The sequence below is a fragment of the Garra rufa genome, chromosome 2 (assembly GCF_049309525.1).
Source record: "Garra rufa chromosome 2, GarRuf1.0, whole genome shotgun sequence".
Taxonomy (NCBI): domain Eukaryota; kingdom Metazoa; phylum Chordata; class Actinopteri; order Cypriniformes; family Cyprinidae; genus Garra; species Garra rufa.
This window is the reverse complement of record NC_133362.1, coordinates 13,684,410-13,709,308: the sequence shown is the minus strand read 5'-3', so window position 1 is coordinate 13,709,308 and position 24,899 is coordinate 13,684,410. Positions and strand designations below refer to the sequence as shown.

The following is a 24,899-nucleotide window of genomic DNA, read 5'->3' as shown; positions in this document are numbered from 1 at the left end:
GTCTTCAGCCATGTTTACACAACTTTTTGTGCTTAGCTTAATGGTTATTAACTAAAATGAACGAAGAAAGTATTATGTTTACAAATAAAATAGACACAGCTCCATTTTATATATAACATACAACAAAAAATCTACGAACATATTCAGGTGAGGTGACCATTTTTGTTAACAGTTAATGTAGTGAAAACAATTAATATAACGAGCTGAACTTCAAAATGCAAGTTAGATGGAAACATTGTGCATTATGATCAAGCTTGTAGCTTAATTCACTATATTTTGAATAGTTTGACCACTGCAATTCAGCGGGTGACGGTTGATGAACGGACTGTTCGTTTGAGTCCAATCTTCCTGGTTGAATTATTTCAAAGACTGATCAACCTAAAGGGAACAATTCATCAAAAAAAAAAAAAAAAGTATATTCTGTCATAGCATTTAACATGACAGAATTTTTATTTGAGAACCACCTTTAAGATTTGAACGATTCATTCATCAGTTCAAACAGTTCAAATCATTCATTTGAATCATTAATCGTCTATTTCCAACATGGGCGAAGAACAGGTGAGTTATAACCGAGGATTTCTGGTGAGGAGAAAAGTAAGAACAGCAAAAATGTAAAAAAACAACAACACGTAACGTTACTATAAATACAGTATGTTTTCGCCTTGATTTCATTAAGATTTTAATATCACTACTGAAAAACATGTTTGTTTAAACATATTTTTAACGCTTAGTATTAGTAAATGCTAACAATAAAGTTTTATATTTTTTTAATGAGCCGAACCATAGACATATATAGAGATATATATATCTATTATGTCTATGAGCCGAACCGCTTCCTCGCTGAATCTGTGTTCAAAAGAACAGTGACTGTACATTACATGTAGCCATGCGCCCTCTGCTGGCAGCACGCCGCAGCAGCGTTTCTCACTCAGCGCATGCGTCAATCGGTCACGTAATATTTCAGGAAGTAGACGCACCGCTTCACACGTGTGTAGCAGGCAAAAGCGTCGAACCGAATTTTAAGCTATTTTACAGCTGTGGATGTTTTTAACTTAAAAGGGCTAATAAGAAAATGTCTAATTTTTTGATAAACACCCTTTTATCCCACCATCCCGATCCCGAGGATTTGTTCAATACTTTGTGCTGGCCAAGCACATCACGCCCAGACATAGAGAAGATTGAAGCTCTAACTGTTTTGATCAAAGAGCTTTCCAATAAATCACAAGAAGAGCGTTTTATTTGCAAAGTGCAGTCAGTGATATGGAATCAATGCATGCCTCTAATGCAAACGATCTCCAGTGCAGATGATGGAGGTAAAGATCTGCTCAGTGCTGTCTGTGGACTCTTTGCAGTGTGTGTCAGTACCTGTCAGACCCGTGATGTACCTGAGAAGGTAAGCCATGTTCTTCTGCCTGTGCTGATGATGAGAGATGACGGCAACCATGAAACTAGCGGGTTTGACATGGATGTTGCTATTGAAGTCACAGCAGTGCTGTTATCTAGCATCTCTTATGACAGAGACATCATCTCCAGGACATTGTCCTGCACTCTTTGCTGTGCCAAAGATCTCCCAGACTCTGTAATCTCAAAAATCATAGTCCGGATCTGGTTCACCATACTCAAATCCTGCAATAAAGACGCTGAATCAGAGTTTCTACATCAAATATGGGATGATTTACTGTCATGGCATCAGAGAGATCAGACTGAATCAGTATCATCTCGGGTTCTCTTATGCCTCACTGCTCTGTCTGACCACCTCTACTCATCGGAAACCTCTCAGACCTGGCCGGACCCTAGAAGATCTCAAAGGTTTTTTAAGGCAATTCAGGCCGGATTGACCCACAAGGATAGTGTGACCCGCAAGCGGGCGCTTTACCTGCTCACCAGGTCTGTTGCACTGGCGGAGATGAAGAAAGAAGATGTGTGTACAAGTGAGGAACCTGACATGGGTAAGACAACATTCAGTATCTTCCATAGTGTGTAAGACGCTTAGGATTTCTATCACTGTATTCACACACATCTCTTGGATCTTTGCAGATGAAATCCTGTTCAGATGGACTCCAGAAAAAAAGCAGTTACTGAGGGAATTCTGGGAAAATTATGCTCTAGTGTTAGAGACTCTAGAGGAGAACCAGGTAAGAGTACTTTATTTTGGGTTTTAGATTCACAAAACTCTACTGGCTATGTTTAGAATAGCAGACTACCATACTACGCAATGACAACTAATATTTAGATGCATTTATGAAAGTTGTCTACCATGCTATTATAAAGATCAAAATTTCATCCTATTTTATTGCCATATGCATAGCAGCGGTTGCACCAAATTGTATATTTTGCTTAGTTTTGGCCTCTAAATAAAATTAAGATGTGTGTTTCCTCAAATATGAGATACATATTGATATCTTACTATATGAGCCATACATATTGTGTCATACTATATGAGCCATAAAAGCTGTATATGTGGCCCTGGACCACAAAACCAGTCATAAGGGTACATTTTAAAAAAAAATTGAGATTTACACATCTGAAAGCTGAATACATAAGCTTTCCATTGATGTATGGTATGGTTTCCATTGATATAGTCATATCCTATGATAATATATGACAATATTTGTCTGAGATGCAAATATTAAAAAAATCTGGAATCCTAGGGTGCAAAAAAAAAAAAAAAAAAAAAAATATATATATATATTTATGTAAATCAATAATTTTGACCTATACAATGTATTGTTGGCTATTACTATAAATATATCCATGCTTTTATAAATATATTCAGGGTCACAAATGATACTCAGCAACAGCATTTTTTAAATAATAATAAAAAAAGATTTCCTTTAATATTTTGTCTAGAGGATCAATAAATTGTTCCATTATAAAAAATAGGACCATTATTTTATGTCAGCATTTGCAGAATTAAAATACAAAATCATTATTATTTAATAATTTAAATATATATTTTTGCATAGTTATGTAATGAATAAAAATTGGTCCTATTTAACTGTTTTTTTTTTTTTGGGCCCATAAGAACATTTCTGAAAAATTCATATTGACTGACCAACAAACCAATATTTGCCTTATTATTGTGGAAATAAAAAATTGTGAATTGTATTTTGCATCAGTGTGTCTTATATTGTTCATCTATTTTTTTTAGATTCACGTGATTCGACCTGTACTTAACAGGATTGACATGCTTGTTGAGACAACAGCGACTGACATCCAAGGTTAGCTGCATTGTTTTTTTTAATGGCATAGTATCAGTTTTGAGCTGACTGGCCTTGTATGTTTGCTTGATCTTGTTCTCCAACTCTTCATTATCAGGTGGGCTGTTTTCTCCATCCTGGCTGCTGTGTGTGTATCAGCGCATGTTTCACAGTGAGAACAAGGCTGTTATGAAGGAAGGAGTCAATCACCTGTTGGAACTGAAAGCACTGCATCGTCCTGCATTTGCTTTGGCATTCTCACAGGTATCCATGCATTCATGAATCGTAAGATAATAGCATTGTTATGCCTTATAAGATGCTAAAACTAAATATTCAGTTTAACCCATAAATATGTCAGATTATGGAATTTATTGATAATGAATGTTTTTCTGGTTGTCAGTTTGTAGTCGGTCCGCTCATGGATGTCCTTGCAGAGAGCTCTCTCTATCACAGGTAATTTATGTCTGGTGTTTCATACTTGTTGAGGGTTTATTACATAAAACAGTTTGTTTGGTCTCAATCTTAAAAAAATTGTTTCCACAGAGCACCACAACAGAACATCAGAGACTGTCCGGAGCTTGGAGTGAAACTCCAAACCTTTATAGTAAATTTCTTCAACAGTTTGCCAGAAGAAAACAGAGGTAAAGAGAACCAGTTCATGTTTGTGGAAATGTTTTAGTCTATTTTAGGCTATTCAATAAAACCATGAAAAAGATTCCAGGATGTTTAAGCTAGTCTGAAATTGTGAAGTTTGACGTCCAGAATCAATGTTGTTGTGATCAGGTTCAGTGTTGCTGCGGCTCATTCAGCGGTTGGGTTCACGGAACTGGTGCGCAGTCCCACTGGTCTTCCTGTCCCAGGCCCTGTCCTGTCTGTCCCCCTGTCCTTTACTAGGGTCTGATGGACTTCATGCATTCAGGTATAATCTACTAGCTGCTGTAATCAAATGATCATGCAATTGAAGAAATGTAGCGAGTGTTAAGTGCAAATTAAAGAAGAGATGCTACTGTTTTATCTATATCAGTTTTAGATCAATTTGGAGTAGACATCACAGTTATGTCACTTATGTTGTGCACGCATTGTGGTGGCAGAAAAACACTAGTAACAAGTGGAGTGAAACGGGTAAAATCTTTGGAATAAGAAAAAATGTATTGTTGTGCATTTGGAAATTCAGAATATGAATGCATATAATTTTTATAGTATACTGTCAAAGACACCATTTGAAGATGAACACACACATTTACAGACAGACTATGGTTGATACCTGCTATGCTATGAATTGTGAAATATATTCTCGGAATTGTGAGAATAAAGCCAATATTTTGAAATATATACTCAAATTGAGCTTTTTTTATTCTTTAATTCCATGCCTTCTATAGACTGCAACTTGAAAACTGTCATTTTCTGCCACCATTTTCTGCAAAAAAACCCTGTCATCACTGTGTTATACAGTCTTTTACATCATCTTGTTTTACATCATTACAAAATACACCTACAGAGACAAATAAACTGCCTCTAGATTAATGTTTTATTAAAAAACTAAAATAAATGTTTATTTCATATTATTTGGATCAAATAGTGAAAGAAAAGCAGCCAAAATTGTTCAGAATACGTATGAACTCCTTCAGTGCTGTCTAAAAAGCATCCTTGATGCAAACCTATAAAATCTATAAATCTATAAAATTGACATCTGCAACAAAGAAAGTGTGTATGTTATGTTATTTGTTGGAATAATGAATGTGTTTGTAATTCACATGATCTGCTCATGTTTTTGTTTTCAGAGAAGTCTTGCGCTGCACTATGATCACTCACCAGGTTCTTTTAAGAGGAGCTTCACAGTGTTTTCTGCTCCATGCTGCTCTCTGCCTGACAGATGTGGTACTGTAGTTATCCTTGTGAAGACTGTCATATGAAATAATAGTTTAAAAAGTAGTTTAAAAGTAATTCTGTAATTTTAAACTTTGCGTAATAACTTTAGTTTTTTAGATCATCAGTCATCAAGCTTTTATGCCTTTTAAAATCACAAATTAGATTTTGAGTGTTTCACTGTTACATGTATTTCCTAAAAAATAGTTTATTATCATGTGGAATTACAGATTTTACAGTTTGAATTCTGTTTATTACAATTATATTATGTATGATTATGATGGCTCATTAAATGATCAGACAGAATCAATATCAGAACATTTTTCTTGTTTTTGGCAGTCTGCGGTGTCTCTAGATGAGATATTTGGCTTTCTTGTACATTTTCGAGCTGATGAGTCTCTATGTCGGGGTACAGCACTTTGGAAAGAGGTAAACTCATTCTATTAACTTAATTAGAATTTATAAGTCATGCTCAATCTGTGAAGTGTTTGATCATAAATAATAATCCCAACATATTATACTTTGCTCCCATCACAGCTGTGTAATTGGCTCCAGGCTAACGAAGGCTGTTTTCGTTTGACCGACGGCGGTTCGGGGTCCTCTGAGGAGCTTCACACTGAAACATCAAACAGAGATGGAGCGTCTACATTCAGTTATGTCCAGCAGCGTCTGAAGACCTTTTTCACAGTTCCAGCTAGCTCAGGTGAAATACAGCACAACAGTTTAACTATTGGACTTGTTTCTACATTAAAGGATTAGTTCACTTTCAGAACAAAAATTTACAGATAATGTACACACCCCATTGTCATCAAAGATGTTTATGTCTTTCTTTCTACAGTTGTAAATAAATTGTTTTTTGAGGGAAACATTTTAGGATGTCTAATGAATATGTTTCAAAGGGCTCTAAACGATTCCAGATTCCAGGAAGAAATGTCTTGTCTAGTGTAATGATCAGTTATTTTCTAAACAAATTTCATGTTCATGTCTTTGTTTCTTCAGTTGAAAAGAAATTATGTTTTTTGAGGAAAACATTTCAGGATTTCTTTCCATCGCAGAGACGAGACAAGACGAGCATTTGAGGTTAAAAAGTATATAAATTGTCAATTTGTTTAGAAAATAACTGATCATTTCACTAGATAAGACATTTCTTCCTTGGCTGGAATCGTTTAGAGCCCTTTGAAACATATCCATTAGACATCCTAAAATGTTTCCCTCAAAAAACATAATTTATTTACGACTGAAGAAAGAAAGACATGAACATCTTGGATGACAAGGGGGTGAGTACATTATCTGTTAATTTTTGTTCTGGAAGTGAACTAATCCTTTAACATCTTTTATTAATCGTGGAACAGCATAACTGTCAACAACAATATATGCAACCAAAATAACCCCAATTCAGCCACATTTCTTCTTCCATTTTGAGGTCAATGTAATTAACTCTATTTATATTACATGGCTCCAAACATTTCCCACCAATTATGTGCACATCTCAGAGTTTTATTTAAATGATTTAATCTCTTCTGGCAGACCAAACCGGAAGTCTACCTGATCCAAGTGAGGCCGAGTTGCTTGCACGGGCTGTACTGCTGACAGCCGACCTTCAGCAGACCAGGGGTGAGGAACCTGCTCTAGAACTGCTTCTCCAGCCCCTTCTGGATGTCTTACGGAGACTCAGCACTAACGTCTATCTGGTGCTGCAGAAGACAGACAAGAGCCTGCAGTTACTGCTCCGCCTGCTACAGCTGCATCGCAGACGCTCGGATACAGATGAGAACGGTGTGTGTTATGTTTGGGAAAATAAGACAAACATGCCGTGTTTAAACATGTCTTGAAGCTGGTGTGTTTGGATGTTTGTAGAGGATGTCATGGCTGTCGCATTGAAGACTCACATGTTGTCGGTGGTGGAATCAGTACAGGAGTTTCTGCTGAGAAGGTTGAGTGGGGAACTGAAGGAGGTGAGTGTTTTCATGCATCACATATAATAATTCTGCTGGAAAAACTAGATTGGGTTTATTAACCAGCACTAATCCACTAACCAGGATGGTCTACCAGGTTAAAAATAGGTCCATCAACTATTTGAGTAGCTGGTGATGACAGTAAGGTTATGCTTACACTGCAAGCCTTAGTGCTCAATTCCAATTTTTCTTAGAATAGACAATATGAAAAATAAAGACAGGGATGTGACAGAAGAGAGCAGAGTTTTAAAACTTATGATACAAGCCCTTATTTTGATTGTACATTATTAGCAGTGTAATACTTAAGAGTTTTGATACATCACTGTACTTCTGCTGACTACCCTTTGCAACTGTTTAAAGTGACTCCCAAGAGTGCAGAATTGTTAATCTAGAGGGACGTCAAAGTCACATGAATTCCGATATGACTGTTCACACTGCAGTCATTTTGCAAAACCTCAGACCTGTATTGGATTTAGAACCACATATGGATGTGACACAAATCAGAATTGAAAATATGAGATTCCGTGAGGTTTGCGGTGTTCACACTGTCATGAAAAAAACTTATGTAATTCATATGTGAGCAAAAAATCTGATTTAGGCCATAGTAGCTTCCAGTGTAAACGTAGCCTTAATGTCCATCTTGAACCACCTGGATCCAGCTACCATTTGGTTTACCTGGATTTTTTTGGTGATTTTTACCCTCTGTGTCCGTCTTCTCTCTCTGTTTCTTCAGTTATGTGATGTGGAGAGGTCTGATCTTTATCTCTCAGTATTAAGGGAGCTGGTTCTCACGTATTCCACTGTATCTTGGTTCAGATCAAATCTGCTGCAAAACTACATTCCAAAACTTACCACAAACTGCCTGAGGATCCTCAATGAACCTTCTGAACAGGTAAAATAGGCATGATTCCCAAACATATGCTTGATTCTTTAAACTGTTCATCATAACTGCATGTTTAATTCAGTTATCACACATAAAGTGCTTTTCAAAAGTTTGGAGTGAGTAAGATTTTTTAAAAGAAATCTTAATATTTTTAAGTATACTTGATCAAAAGTGACATTTTAATCAAAAGTAATATTAAAGACATTTATAATGTTACAAAATATTTCTGTTTCAAATAAATGCTGTTCTTTTGAACTTTCTATTCATTAAAGAATTTATAAAAATAAGAAATGTTTCATGGTCAGAAAATCAGCATATTAGAATGATTTCTAAGGGGTCATGTGACACTGATGACTAAAGTAATAGATGTGTTCAACTTGAAGCGGCGCTGACCGATGTATATGACATCAAAGTATCACAAGAGCGAATCAAGAGTATATGCTCTTAAATATGCTCTGAAATCACTCTTGCGCTACTTTGACCGGTCTGCGCAGCGCTGCGTCAAGTCGAACACACCTTTTGGCTGCTGACAACTCAGCTTTGCATCACAATAATTAATTGTAATTGACATTTGAAAATCTATGAAAATAGAAAATGGTTGTTGTAAATTGTAATATTATTTCACAAGTTTCAAATGAAAGTTTAAAATCAGTATTTCAAAATCTATTTAGAGTTGGACGTTACTTTTAAGCAGCCTGACACTCTAGTTAAAGGGATAGTTCACCCAAAAATGAAAATTTGATGTTTATCTCCTTACCCCCAGGGCATCCAAGATATAGGTGACTTTGTTTCTTCAGTAGAACACAAACAAAGATTTTTAACTCAAACTGTTGCAGATAAATGTAAATTTTTCATTTTTCCTTTAAAAAAAACTGTACTGTAGATTATATAATTGTAGATTTTTCCCAAGCACATTTCTAAAACTAAAACATTTTGTAAGCGGATGGTAATTTCTGATTAAATGAGATCTAAACTGTGTTTTTCTAGAGTCCATCTGTGTCAGGGCAGGTTCAGAGAGCGGTCAGTATGGCCGCACTTGCACTGTTGTGTGACATGGCTGATCGAGGTGTCCTGAACTCCCAGACTGAGGACATGAGATCACTTCACTCGCTGACCAACTACTTCTGCCTTTCATCGCCTTCATCATTTCAGCATCTTAACCGTACATTACTGAAGCCCACAAGTGTGACAGTCAGGTCTGTTAAAAAAAAAAAAAAAAAAAAAAAAAAATTGGTTCATCCATAAATCTATATAGAGGAGAACGCTTGTTCAGAAGAAGTTTTCCTCTTAAAATGTATTAATTTATGAGTTATGTGTGGTTATTTCAGTGATCCAGTGGACAGTCTAGTGCTGAAGGACTGGGGCAGAATTGTGGCCCAGTTTATTCGAGATCAGTGGATGTGTCTGAGTTTTCTGCAGAGATCTGCTGGAACCCTTCGGGCTCCTGAAGCTCCCGAGGTCCTCAGGGCTGCGGTGGATGCTCTGGCATTACTGCCTGGTCATCTTGTTCTGCCAGTGCTGGATTACATGGCATCAATTTTACCACAGGTGGTCTGCAGTTGCACCTCATTTCAGTTAGGATTTGGATATCAGCTTTGTTGCATCAACATTTCAGATTTAAAAGTGAAAAATACATGTTTCTAGGCATTGTTTTCCTCTAAGTCAGCTGGTAATGTTAGTGTTCCTTGTGATAAACAATTGTAAGTTTATTATAAGTAAGGGATAATGTACAGGCAGCCGGTAGTTATCGCAGAAATAAGCCCCGACAGTGTGATCAGGACCCGACGCGAAGCGGAGAATGATTTCTACATTATCCCGCTTATTACACGGCTACTTGCCACATAAGGAAAAAAACTGGACATGAATATGAATTTGACATCTTTTATTGGCATATTTGTTTTAAATTAACATTTTTATCCTTCCGCGGAGCGATATAGAACCACGTGACTAACATTCAAACTATGTACGTTAGTAAGACAATTTAAATAGATTAATGTCGAAATTTTCCATTGTTAATTGTGGTTTTCCAGTGTTTGTCACAAGATGGCGCCAAACTGTAATCTTTGTTGGCACGGAGGGATTTTAAACATACAAGTAGTACCGGCTATGCGTTATTACTTTGGAGCGGTGATTATTTGAAAAGAACGAACCTGCAAATGTCTCAACTGACCAATCAGAATCAAGCATTCCAAAGAGCCGTGTAATAACATGATTTAAAAAAAATCATGAATTTCAGGAAATTTTGAATTTTAAAATTATGATGAATTTATTTTTGATTGAACTTGTAATTTATGTATTTTAGATTTTTTTTTGTAAAATTAATTGTACAATTTTGATCAATAACTTTTTTTTTTTGTGGACATGGCATGCTATTGTCTATTTTCTCCACCAGGTGGTGCAGTGTGATGAATCTCTGTGCATTGAGGCCATATGCGCATCATGGAAGGTGGTTCAGGCTCTGAGCACAAACCCTCATGACTTCTGGTCTACGCTGCAGGGATTTGTGCGCTTAGCTTTTCACCAGAGGCTCCTGCAGCTCACAGAGGAACAGAACCCCAGAATCACAGCCTGCATACAACAGGTCAGGGAAAAACCTGAAAGAACACTTGTGCAATTTCTGATCAAAAAGACACATAGCTAGTGTATTTAATAAAAGCTTTGTTTTTTGGCAGATTGTGAGTGAGCTCATGGAATTGGCTCAGGTCCGATCAGGAGTGTTTAATGTTCTAATCCAGCATTGCTGTGAGACGTGGCTTCCTTCTGGGACAGCAGAGGGTGTCCAGTCAGACACTGTGTTCAGTACGGCTCTCTTACACCTGAACATCCTCACTGAGGCCTGTGTTTATGGACCAGTGTTCAGAAGAGACCAAAGGTGAGTGAACACATTAAAAAACAGGTATTAAAAAGAATTTTTATATATCAAATCATAATAAAATGTTATTTATATATTATAATAAATTGTGTGTGTGTGTTAGAGTGCCGCATTTTTCTGTCCGAGCCTGGCCCGCTTCCGACCGAGCAGTAACCGAACCCGACCCGAGCCCGACAGGCATTAAGATATTTATGTCCGAGCTCGATCCTAGCCCGACATAGTTAAAATCTAATTTTTTTCTCATACTAATGACACATGCACTTTTTGTGTTCGGAAATGTCAACAGATGAGAGCATCAGCGCACACGGGGAAAAAAGCGGCGTCATAACACAGGCGCACATACGCATGTCTTTCGTTGTCCTGGCTAGTTTGACACATTTCCGCACACAGGAAGACGGACTTGGGGTAATATTTTACATTTATTTTAATCACAAAAACGAACCTTTGCATCAAGTGAAACGGGCCGATTGGCTACCTACTAAGCAGTTTTAAATTTTAAATGATCAATGCCTTATCGCGCTGATGTGACCGAGCCCGACCCGAACCCGAGCATCCTTCCTAAATATTTGTCCGAACCCGGCCTGGCCCGTCGGGTACCGTCAGGCCCAGGTCGGGTATCCATCCTCTAAATTGTGTGTATATGTGGACATATGTATAAATACATATGCAAATACATAAAATTTTTACTTTATGCTTTTTAGTATAATTTTTTTTAATGCAACATTATAGTATTCTTTTTTTGTTGATATATTCCTAATGATATTAAAATAAAAAATATAAATAATAAATAATCTCATGCAAATATTACAAATTTAAATTTAATAATGATACTAATAATAGTTATATTTATATATAGCAATACATTTTTATATATATAAATATAAATATGTATATATATATATAAAAATATAATTATTTATAATAACATATATTTATAAAAAAGTGATGTATTTATATAAAACTATATTTATTATATATACAAAATATATACACACACACAACTTTTTATTTATGCTTTTTAGTATAATTTTCTTAATGCAATATTATAGTATTTTTTATTAATGTATTGTTAATGATATTAAAATAAAATATATAAATAATAAATATATAAATTATTATTAATTATTAATATTGATAATAACAATTATCCTATTCAAATACGTATTAACACTTACTCACATATATTTATATATAAAAAAAATATATATATATATATATATTTATATATATATATATAAAAAAAAAAAAATATATATATATATATATATATATATATATATAAAGACAATATTATAAAATATAAAATATTAATATATTTTATATATATTTATATTTAAAATATTTTTATTATATATAAAAATATAAATATAATAATGCTGAAAATAATAATTTTCTCTCTTGTTTTTTGCTTTCAGGCTTGTTCAGGAGGTTCAAAGCTATGTTGAGCAACTTGGTGATAGTTGTGCAGCAAACATAGCTGTCAGCAGGTAAACCACAGCACTAGCTGTTTGTAATATCTCTAGAATAGAGGAAACTTCAAAAAAATTAAAATTAAATCTCTTTGAAAAAAATATTGTTGCTGAGGTAACAGACAGGTAAATGACTATACAGCTCAAATAAATGAATTATGCATATTTCACAAGTTGATATTCATAGCATGTTCAGATACTTTGGTGCTGAGTTCATATTTATTATTCTGAATCTCGTTTCTAGTGATAATAGGGATGATCAGTTTCCTCGAGTGTGCGTTCTGGCTTTCCTCTGCCGCTTGAATCCATCTAATCGGCTTCACCAGCGTCTGATGGAAGAGCTTGTGCAACGACTACTGAGCAAGGTTTGTGTTCAATTCTTAACAGCAGCTCTTACTGAAAATTTGGTGTTTAATTCTTAAAGAAAGCACTTCCTGAAAACAATGAGTGTGTGTTTGATTTTGTTTTGAAAGTCCCATCTCATGGTTATTGCATGTGTTTTTGATTAAAGTTCCCTCCTTTGTCTCTTCTCCTTCCCTCAGGATGCTGAGATTTCGAAATCCAAAGTACGTTACTATAGCAACTCCATTCAGCACAGAGTGAAGAACCGCGTGTGGCAGACGCTGCTGCTGCTACTGCATAAACTCAGACCGGTTAGATCTCGACACCAACACACGCATGCATATTAATCCACTTTGTACTAGAGATGCTTTGATTTCAAGGTTTTTGGCCAGTTTCAGTTCTGGTATTGTCAGATGAGTGTGTTGCTTTTGAATTATGCTTTTAAGTAAACACAGTGTGATTACACCCCTACAAAGAGGTAGTTATATTAACTTATATTAATTTGAATCTATTGGATGTGTAATAGGCCTGCATTGTAAGACATGTGCATTGAACAGGGCTGGGTAAAAAAAAAAAAAAAATACAGATTTCAGATTTTAATCAGTTCTTATTTTTATGAAACAATATAGATTCTTAAATCCCAAGAATCAATTAGTCTAGCCTGTTTTCAGACAATGAACTGAACATTGTAGTGCACCTTCCACTTAATAAATCGTAATAAGCTTTGTGCTTTGTCACTTTTGATATGAAACAAAGACTTAAATTTCAAATTCTGTCCATTTTATTACAGTATTCAAACAATAAATGCCATTTTGGCGCCGTTTAATATGGAGTGACAGATCGCTGTATGAACTGATAATTTCCTCCACTTTACTACTACGTTAAGCACAAAATAAAGATGAATAAACATCCAAGGGTGTGTTAAAAGAAAACATCAGAAAAAAACATAAACTCATTAGTCAGCTAGAAAAACAAACTCTAAAGAGGGGCATTTTGCTGAATGTATGCACCATATACAGTAACATATTTATTATAATTTTTACTCTTCTTCAGTGTTTAATTTATGTTTGAATAAATCTGTCACGTTTTTTGTTTATATTTCAAAAAACAAATTGGAATATAATTATTTATTGTAGTTTTTATTATTATAAAAACTTAACTGAGTGTAATTTAAGCATTTGTTTACAATTCAGTTCATTTTATCCTTGGATATTAAAGTAATGTAGTACCAACTGACTCTCATGTATATTTTACAGCATTAGGCCAGATATTTCTTTCTTACTTGGGAAAATTTTGGCATATACTATACCTGTTTTATATCCAAAATAATCGATATCGAATCGCAAGGTTTTATAGAGGTTTTTACAGTATATTTGTACTGCTAAAAGTAAGTTTTTAAGGAACATTAGAAATCCAAACAAATTACAAAAATGGAAAAAAATCTTGCTACTTGATGCAGGCAAAATATTGCCTGCAACAAAATATCGACAAAAAGTATGCACATCCAGCAGGCAAGAAGCTTAATAAGGCTGCTCAACCACAGAAACCAAACACAAAAAGGAAAAGTTGGCACCCCAAAGGTCCATATATAGAAAAAAAATATTTATTATTAGTTAAGTTCTCACCAACAGTGATGTTTTGAGCCATATGGCTCCTAATCAGACAACTATTTTTTGTTAAAATGTCTTTGTTGATGGTAAATTTAATTAATAATGAATTTATTTAATGTAAAAAAGTAGCCTTTTTTATGGTAAATGCCCTTTTTTATGTACACAATTTTGAGCTCAACAGTGTTTTTTGATGAAAAAAATGTCTACTTTTGAGTTCATCAGTTTATTTTGATGGTATTTGTCACAGGAGTTTGTGTCAGAGTTTGTGTTGAGTCACGTGTGTGAGGCCGGCTTCTGCAGTAACCAAGCGTCTGTCAAGTACCTGATCGAGTGGACCCTAATCCTGGTTCTCCACCAGAACCCGTCTCACATCCAGAACCTGTGGAACTGCTTTAATCTGGTGAGTCTCAACTCATTAATCCTTAATCCACAAACAGATGCAGCATATATATATGGAACAAAACCAGTCCTGAATGTTTCTGAATGTCTAAAGTTCTGCATTATTAGTGGCATCCAACAGAGCAGGAAAAAAACTAGATTAAACTAGGGCAGGAGAAAGTATTTTAGCATCTAAAATATTGCACACATTAGTTTTAATTATGTAGATGTGTCTGACAAAATTTTGTGTTAACCATAGAGTTCTTTGTTTTGCAGGATCATGAGAAGACAAAAACAAGCATTTGCACTTTTCTCTCTGTTCTCGTGCACTTAAATGTCCTCCTCCCAAAACTCCAAGACAAGGTGCAGTTGCGTCACTTGAGTTTGATTTCTTTCTGTGCAAACAATATCAACGTTTTATGCATGAACTGTATTGCTGGTGCTTTCTCAGGAGGTGCAGTGGCGTAGAGCGGTGGAGGTGAGCCTGCAGTGGTGTTTCAGTCATAATTTCAGCATCCGTCTGTACGCCCTGCTTGCACTTAAGAGGGTGTGGGAGCTGGAGGACGCCCATGTCCTCCCGGAGGAAAACCTGGGTGGATTGACTACAGTGGTTCAGGCCTGTTTACAACAGGCTGAAGCCATGCAGAACACCGGGTGAGAGTAACCCTATGAAACCCACTGTTTCATAATATTTGATATTTCTGATTAGCAAATGTTACCCTGGACCACAAAACCAGTCTTAAGTCGCTGGGGTATATTTGTAGCAATAGTCAAAAATACATTGTATGGGTCAAAAGTGTCAATTTTTCTTTTATGCCATAAATCATTAGGATATTAAGTAAAGATCATGTTCCATGAAGATATTTTGTACATTTCCTACTGTAAATACATCAAAACGTAATGTTTGATTAGTAATATGCATTGTTAAGAACTTCATTTGGACAACTTTAAAGGTGATTTTCTCAATATTTTATATCCTCAGATTCCAAATTTTCATAAAGTTGTATCATGGCCAAATATTGTCCAATCCTAACAAACCATACATTAGTGGAAAGCTGATGACCCTTATGACTGGTTTTGTGGGTCACATATTATGTGTCAGGCTTTGTAGTGTTATTGAAGCTGCAATCCTGAATTATAAAGAGTTGTAAGACTGAACATGAGAAACCTGGAGATACCAGGGATTATAGTTTTCATTTAGGGAGGTGTTTTTTCCCACAGAAATGCAATGAAAAATTGGTCTAGAATCCAGGATCATTTCTTCTTCAGTGCTTTCCACCCAATCAGGGACTACAGTGTTGAGGTAAGATGTTTCTCACTCACTCACACGCACAAACTCTCTCTTTCTTCTGTCTTCAGTGTATAATTAGATCCATTCTGTGCTGCTATAATCCAGCAGCATTACATTCTCCGCTTTCCCAGACAATATTCCAGATCTTTCCTCGCCTCTCTGAGCTGGCAGAAGATGAGTGGCTTCCACTGTGGAAATTTGAAAGTTTTGTTGACTTCCCGATGAGTGGTGCTCTGCCCTTGAAGAACCCTGTAACGGATCTCTGTGAACTCCACCCTGGTGACTGGATCCAGCAGGACAAAGGTAATCTCCACATGAGGGCAGCAGAGAGCTGGAACCACACTTGTGAGAAACTGAAAATCTATAGTTGTTCCCCTTGTTTCTATAAACAGTAGTGAGATGGGGCTGAACATGATGTCACTGGCTTTGTCAGCTCTCATGTTCATTTTGTTACAACACCAGCTAGTTTGTTAAAGGACAAGTTCACTCCCAGAACACAAATTTACAAGTAATTGTACTCACCCCCTTGTCATCCAAGATGTTCATGTCTTTCTTTCCTCAGCTGTGAAGAAATCGTGTTTTTTGAGGAAAACATTTCAGGATTTTTCTCTGTATAGTGGAGTTCTATGGTGCCCCTAATTTTGAACTTACAAAATGCAGTTTAAATGTGGCTTCAAACGATCCCAAATGTGGTTGTAAGCAATCCCAGCGGAGAAGGAAGGAAAAAGAAAAAGAAAAACACATTTGAACTGCATTTTGGAGGTTCAAACTTGGGGCACCATAGAAGTCCACTACATGGAGAAAAATCCTGAAATGTTTTCCTCAAAAAACATAATTTCTTTACAACTGAAGAAAAAAAGACATGAACATCTTGGATGACAAGGGGGTGAGTACATTATCTGTACATTTTTGTTCTGGAAGTTAAGTTTTCCTTAAGAGAAGAGTGAAAGCATTACAATATTTAGAAGGTTAAACCAAAAATGTTTTATGCCTGACAGGTGATTTGGAGCAGGAAGAGCGCTGGGCAGAAGTTCAGAAAAAAATCACCCCATGGAAGCAGAGTGTCCAGGAGCAGGAACCTGAGCTCATTGCCCAGCAAAGAGCAGCACGGCTGGGGAAGCTCACCAGCAACCTTATTGTGGTCGCATCTCTCATCGACAAGCCCACCAATCTGGGTGGTAAGACAAATAAATGGACAAATTAATTAGAATAGTATTATATACTAGAAGGGAGTTATCAATAAAGTTGTTTTATGATTGCTAAATCATAAACAAAAGTTATAATAAATGGCTTTCTTTGAATGCCATAAAAATGTAATATCATTTTCTTAAAATAAATGCACCGACAATATTATTATTTGTATTATTATTAAAAGAAACAATTATTTTTATTATAACTGGCATCTTGCATCATGTTTTTAATGAAAGTAATACCAACACTACTACTAATGATATAAAGATGTTGGTATCTTAAACTTTTTTCATAAAAATGCTATTTTGCTGCTTTCAGTAAAAAATTGTTTAAGCTGTCAGTTTTCACTAAGATGCTTTATATTGTCGATTTGTGTACACATTTACTAGACATGCCTATGAATGCACTGCTGTTTCGTTTAATTTTTAACACAAGAACATTCTGTGATGGCCCTCATTTTCCTTGCTGAGACAGATATTTCATTGTCTCACACTGTTTACATTTAGTTTGGTCTTTTTCTTCTCTGTGTCATTATTACAACTAGAGCAGACATTCAACTCAATCATCATCTCTTCTGAGTCACCAAACAAAGTTTTAACACAGGCTCATTATAAAAGGCTCATTCGTCTCATTCAAACTTTCCGCCCTAGCCGGTTATTGTTGGTTTGATAGGCGAATTGATTTCATTTATGCAGTTTTATCTCTGTTACATTTCATGAATAAATATTGATGTGCTCAGTTGCCTTTAATAAGAGTGACAGAAGAAACCACTGATGGGTTTAATATTAAAATGGTCAACCACATTTCTTAAATGTGAATGTGTATCTTTTTTTTATGTACATGTTTTTGAGGGTCTCTAATGCTCATCAAGGCTACATATATGTGACCCTGGACCACAAAACCAGTCTTAAGTCGCTGGGGTATATTTGTATCAATAGCCAAAAATACATTGTATGGGTCAAAATTATTGATTTTTCTTTTATGTCAAAAATCAATAGGAAATTAAGTAAAGATCATGTTCCATGAAGATTTTTTTGGTAAAATTCCTACTGTAAACCTATCAAAATGTAATTTTTGATTAGTAATATGCATTGCTAAGAACTTAATTTGGAGAAATTCTCAGTATTTAGATTTTTTGCACCCTTAGATTTCAGATTTTCAAATAGATGTATCTCGGCCAAATATTGTCCTATCCTAACAAACCACACATCAATAGAAAGCTTATTTATTGAGCTTTCATATGATGTATATATCTCAGTTTTGTAAAATGTAACCTTATGACTGGTTTTGTGGTCCAGGGTCACATATTGGATCAAAAAATACAGTAAAAACTGTAATAGTGTGCAATTTAAAATAACTGTTTTTAAATATTTTAGAAAGTAAATTATTCCTGTGATGGCAAAGCTGATCTTTCAGGATCATTACTCCAGTCTTCAGTGTCACATGATTATTTGAAATAGAAATCTTTTGTAGCTTTATAAATGTCTTGACTGTCAATTTGTATCAGTTTTGGCTTCCTTTTCTTACGGTTAAAGACCATCAGAGGAATAAACTGCAAGTGTTTGTGTGTCTGTTCCAGGTCTTTGCAGGACGTGTGAGATCTTTGGGGCCAAAGCTCTGGTTCTGGACAGTCTGCGACATGTTAATGACAAACAGTTCCAGGCCCTCAGTGTGTCTTCAGAGTTGTGGCTGCCAATGCTAGAGGTGTGTGAGTGTTTTGTATTTGCACAGTCAGTCCTATTCTGTTTGTTTTTCTGCTTTGTTGACATAGATGTAGCTTAAAATCGGATCTGACACCAATTAGAATTGCAAAAGTAGTGACTCTCTTCAAGCAAGTTTCAATATCCCACAATTTTTGGTAACCCTGCCCACATAAATAACACCACTGGTAGAGTCATGTTGCTCACACAAACAGATTGCAATTCCATTTGATGCCACTAGTGGTGCAGAAATTACACACTGCGCATACATATGCCTTTAAAGACGTATTCATATTTTCATTTTTTTTCTGAGTGTGGGCTGGAGCAAGCCTAGAGATGTTATTCATCATACTCATGTGTTACACTACACTAAACTATCAAAAGCTTTAAGTTGGTTTTGTGGAACAAGATGTAGAATCTGAGCATTAATTGAATCTCTCATGATTTATGAAGCCACTCAGAAATTTCAAGTTATATGCCTTGATTTTCCAGGTGAAGCCTGTTGAGTTGTCAGATTTCCTGCAGCTGAAGAAGAGAGAGGGATACTGGGTTATAGGTGTGGAGCAAACATCCAACAGCCAAAGTTTACAAGATTACACGTTTCCGGAGAGAAGCCTCCTACTTCTGGGGTAAACCAACACCTCCAGCTTACAACGCAGATTCTGTCTATATACTCAAATAAATAGGAATTTCAATCATATCAGCAAATGTCCTACCCAAGTACACTGTAAAAAATCAGCTTCTGCATTAGATTTTTAGATGTAATTAAGTTGGCTGCACAATTGAGTTGTTATAACTTAAATTAAGTTAAAATTTGGCAGAATCTGCAAAATGTTAAATTATTTGACCAAAATAAGAGGGATCCTACAAAATGCATGTCATTGTTTAATTAGTATTGACCTAAATAAGATATTTCCCATAAAAGTTCACACATAGTCCACAAGAGAAAATAATAGTTGAATTTATAAAAATTACCCTGTTCAAAAGTTTACATACACTTGATTCTTAATACTGTGTTCTTACCTGAATGAGCCACAGCTGTTTTTTTTTTTTTTTTCAGTGATAGTTGTCCATGAGTCCCTTATTTGTCCTAACAAGTTAAACCGCCTTCAGGTTCCACCAATTTTTTTGTTTTTCCGCATTTTTATGTATTTGAACCCTTTCCAACAACGACTGTATAATTTTGAGATTCATCTTTTCACACTGAGAACAACTATTACAGAAGGTTCAAACACTCACTGATGCTTCAGGAAAGAAAAAAAAAAGCTGCTGAGGGATGAAAACATTCCAGGGTAAATTTAACTTCTTTTCACTTCTAGGGAACATGTAAGCATCTTCTGTAGCTTCTGAAGGGCAGTACTAAATGGAAAAAAATATGATGATTAGGATAAATAAGAAAAATGTACACTGCCTTTAAAAGTTTACACCCCTGGCTGTTAATGCATCGTTTTTCCTACTGAAGCAACAGCGAGCTTCCCACCCTTGTGTTTACATTCATGTGTGCAGCACACAAACAAGCTATCGTTGATTTAAAGACTTGTTTTGAAGGGTAGAAAAGTCTTTGTAAAGGGATGTGAAAGTAGAAGCTTCTCAGTGTAGGCTGACAGTGCAGTTTAACGTTATGAGGCTAATTGATGTGTCTCTCCCTGTGAGATTTCCTCACCTCTGAATGGTGCTGGAGAAAGAGAGAGGCATGTCCTGACATGCCGAGTGCTCATCAGCAAAACCGCCCAACATAAATGCACAATTTACACCTACAACAAGCATCAACCATCATTTAGAGATCAGTGACTGCAGTGTCAATGTTATTTATTTATTAAATTTTATTTTATTTTGCATAATTTAACAAGCATCAACCATTAGCCTGCCTGAGATCAGAGATGTTTCTGTAATGTTAGTTTTAAACAGCAATGAATGAGCAGAATGTCATTTTATAGTAGCTGTGGATGCAGTGACTACTCAAACATTTAATGAAATAGTTTCTTTATTTATTAATATATAAAATGTTTATATATTTTTATATTTCACAAGGTGAGGTGTTATGTTGACCATGTGTTGTGTTTGTACTTGTCGTACTGTTTGTTATGAAACAGCACTGATACAGTATATTAATCACAATTAGGGTGAGTGTGTGTGTGTGTGTGTGTTTGGTTTTCATGATTGCTCTTGCTGTGTCATTTGTCTTAGAGGCAGTAAAACCACCTGATGTTTTGTGCACAGCAGGTGTGAGAATCACTGCCTTATTATGCCTGATTATCCCACTGATTCAAAGCTATTGAGCTGCAGTTTAAGTCAGTCTTATTATTTTAAAAGCTTGGTTTATTAGTTTAGCATCCATGCATCGAGCATCCATACAAAATACATTAAGACACTATACTATCAAAAGCTATATATTTTTTTCATTTTGTTTTATTTTTAATTTAAGCTTTTAGGTCAGCTATATACTAGCGTCCAAAATAATCTTTTAGTAGATATGTTAGTCTTTCTATTAAAGAATGAGAGTGGCAGTTTAAGTCCGATTTATTATTTAAAAATTTGTAGTGTTTTCAGCATTTTTACAGAATGCATTTAAAGACCCTTTAAAATAAAAAATACTTAATAAAATAAAAATATTTTATTTTATAATTACATTTTTTAAAATATATTTTCAAATGAAAATAATTATTTATTTTTAATTTATGCCTACGTACTTTTAAAAGTTAACAAAATAAATGTAGATAAACATATTAAGATGTACAGTCTTTTATTTCAGGAAGTTTTTTATTTTATTTTATTATTTTATTTAACTGTATGCTAGAGTAATTCTAAAAGGTGAACTTTTAGTGGATATACACTACCAGTCAAATGTTTTTGAACAGTAAGATTTTGTTTTTTTTACCAGGCTCACCAAGATTTATTTGATCTAAAGTACTTTTTTTTTAATATATATATATATATATATATATATATATATATATATATATTTTTTTTTTTTTTACTATTTAAAGTAACTTTCTAAATGTCATTTATTCCTGTGATTTCAAAGCTGAATTTTTAGTTTAATTTTTAAAACTCATATATTTTTTAAAGCTCATATATGTGTGCGTGTGCGTGTGCGTGTGCGTGTGTGTGTGTGTGTGTGTGTGTGTGTGTGTGTATATGTATATGTGTGTATATGTGTGTAATTTCAGATAAATGCTGATCTTTGGACCTTTCTATTCCCCAAAGAATGATGTTTTAAATATAAATGGATCAGCATCAGCTTACTTTAAGTCAAATAAATGCAGGCTTGGTGAGCAGAAGAAACTTCTGTAAAAATAAATAAATAAAAAATTTTACTGTTCAAAAACTTGTGATTGGTAATGTGTGAACATAAATATTGACTTATCTTGTCATCTTGAGTTGTATTCTAAATTTGGCCCAAATTTTCTTTGAAACAAGCACAGGAACCTAAACTGCACATCTAGTCATTTCACACAGTCTTTAAACATGGTCAGATGTGTTAAGTAGAGACTGCTGTGCTCTCTTTGGTTGTATATGAGCATAATCAAATTAGTCAAAATGTTTAACAAACATACTCGTTGTCTCTGAACAGCAATGAAAGGGAAGGCATTCCTGCAAACCTGCTGCAGCTGGTGGACGTGTGCGTGGAGATTCCTCAACACGGTGTCATCCGCTCCCTCAACGTACACGTCAGCGCCGCCCTTCTGGTGTGGGAATATACTCGACAACATTTAGGACAGAACGCTGGGTTATAAACCACAGCAGATTTACAGAACGGTCTGTGTTTTAGCAGAAAATATCTTTCAGTATTTTCAAGTTGTGGCATTGTGCACCATTTTTCCTAACAAAAGTTATGTTTATGCAAATCAAGTAAGTCATAAGAGGAATTTTTCATTTAGAAAGAATAGAAAACTGCAGTATTCATGTTTAAATGTTTCATCTATCCACACTACCATCTGTTGTTCCTATACCTCTCCTATTAGTTATTCCATTTTTTTTATCTGTATTACATTTAAAAGTGATGTTTGATGAATTTGTATGTTTTAAATGAAATATTTTAAATGAAATATGAAATATTCCTTTGTATTTAGATTAAATAAACTGTTTCAAAGTAAGTGCCTTGTTAATATTTAATTCATATTTCTGTGAATCATATTTATTCTCACACACTTATTATGGAAAATACAATGCAGAAGTGACCTAAAATGTCATTCATAAGCATCGTAAACCCTTGAGAAATTAACTATTTGTATACAGTCAATCCCGAAATAATTCATATCCCAGGCAAATTCTGACTTAAAGTTACTTTTATTTAACCAGCAAGTTTGACTGGAAATGACACAGGCTTCTCCCAAAAGAGAGTTGTCAATAAGACGATGTACAAGAGGCATCATTGTGGAAAAATATATTTCTCAGCTCTTATTTACATTTGAACAAAAAGTGGCATGTCCAAAATTATTCATACCCTTTGCAAACTTTCACAGTCTATGGGAAAATGCAAAGTTCTATACCATTCCCAATAGTCCAAGCTGTTCTAAAGCATCCTAAATTACCCTGATTCATTGGGAACAGCTGCTTTAATCAACTCAATAGGTGAAAAACAGAAGCTCTCTGCTGTTGGTTTGTGGACAGTCATGGCTAAGACAAAGGAGCTCACTGAGGACCTGATGCTGTGCATTGTGGCTGCTCACAAGTCAGAAAAGGGCTATAAGGCCATATCTAAATGTTTTGAAGTTCCAGTGGCTACAGTGCAAAGTTTAATTAAAAAATAAAATATGTTCCGCACTGTGAAAAATCTTAGAGGACGTGGTCGGAATCCATAAAATAGCACCTGTGCTGGCCAGGAGGATAGTGAGAGAGGTAAAAAAAAGGATCCAAGGATCACCACCAAGGCCATCCTGATGAATCTGGGCTCTGCTGGTGGCAACATCTCATGGCAGACAGTCCAACGGACACTGCACACCGCTGGGTTCCACGGACGCAGACCAAGGAGGACGCCACTTCTCCAGATAAGGCACAAATCTGGACACAATGATGTAGCCTTCATTTGGTGTAAAAAAAAGAAGCCTTCAACCCTAAGAACACCATCCCCACTGTCAAACATGGTGGTGGGAATCTAATGTTTTGAGGGTGTTTTTCAGCCGGTGGACCAGGGAACCTAATCACAGTAAATGGCACCATGAAAAAGGAGCAATACATCAAAATTCTCAACAACAACATCAGGCAGTCTGCAGAGAAACTTGGCCTTGGGCACCAGTGGACATTTCAGCATGACAACGACCCAAAACACAGCAAAAGTGGTGAAGAAATGGTTAGCAGACAAAAACATTAACGTTTTGCAGTGGCCCAGCCAGAGTCCTGACTTAAATCCAATTGAAAATCTGTGGAGGGAGCTAAAGATCAGGGTGATGGCAAGGAGACGCTCCAACCTGAAAGAGTTGGAGCTCATCGCTAAAGATGAATGGGGAAAAATACCAGTGGAGACATGCAAAAAGCTGGTCAGCAATTATAGGAAGCGTTTGATTGCTGTAATAGCCAATAAAGGCTTTTCTATTGATTATTGAGAAGGGTATGAATAATTTTGGACATGCCACTTTTTGTTCAAATGTAAATAAAATATAATTTTTTTTCACAATGATGCCTCTTGTACATCTACTTAGTATTCTTCTGGGAGATGTCTGTCATTTCTAATTAAAAAAAAATCTTGCTGGTTGAATAAAAGTAACTTTAAGTCAGAATTTGCCATGGGTATGAATAATTTCGGGCTTGACTGTATATATTTGAATGAACCAGATATTCTATTAATCTGTTTTCTCTTGCTGTGGAAATTTGCAAGTCAAGCGTTTGATTTTCCATGTTGTCATCGCTGTAGATAAACTCACGGCTGATGGAGGGACCCTGGAGATACTAAACTGCAGAGTCAGGTGCTCACACGGGCAAATGAAGAACCAGAGAGCAGTGAGAAGCAAACTGTCTGCTACGAGTATAGATGAGTTGTTTTGATCGAGTATTGGAATATATTCTCAGGCATTTTGCATTTATGATGGAAGATTTGCTCATTTAGAACTGTAAATGGCCAGGCTGTTTGTGACGCACATGAGATCAGGATACCTCTTCAGAGAGTTTCAAGATCAGACTTGATCAGATTGAGTGTTTTTAA

At 35.5% G+C, this 24,899-nt stretch overlaps 1 protein-coding gene across 1 annotated transcript; it reads left to right on the top strand.

The window, feature by feature from the left end:
• Positions 1-1,001: 1,001 nt before the first annotated feature.
• Positions 1,002-22,854, top strand: tarbp1 (TAR (HIV-1) RNA binding protein 1). The gene is made up of 29 exons (XM_073834885.1): positions 1,002-1,949; positions 2,038-2,135; positions 3,152-3,221; positions 3,319-3,464; positions 3,601-3,653; positions 3,744-3,841; positions 3,984-4,119; positions 4,982-5,078; positions 5,406-5,495; positions 5,604-5,769; positions 6,594-6,842; positions 6,924-7,021; positions 7,755-7,913; positions 8,892-9,100; positions 9,233-9,452; positions 10,297-10,485; positions 10,577-10,776; positions 12,192-12,263; positions 12,490-12,610; positions 12,788-12,898; positions 14,445-14,597; positions 14,852-14,938; positions 15,027-15,229; positions 15,797-15,878; positions 15,998-16,169; positions 16,865-17,044; positions 18,637-18,761; positions 19,250-19,386; positions 22,332-22,854. Exons 1-29 carry the CDS (start codon positions 1,073-1,075, stop codon positions 22,492-22,494), a joined length of 4,761 nt encoding a protein of 1,586 aa, XP_073690986.1. The 5' UTR covers positions 1,002-1,072; the 3' UTR covers positions 22,495-22,854.
• Positions 22,855-24,899: the final 2,045 nt, after the last annotated feature.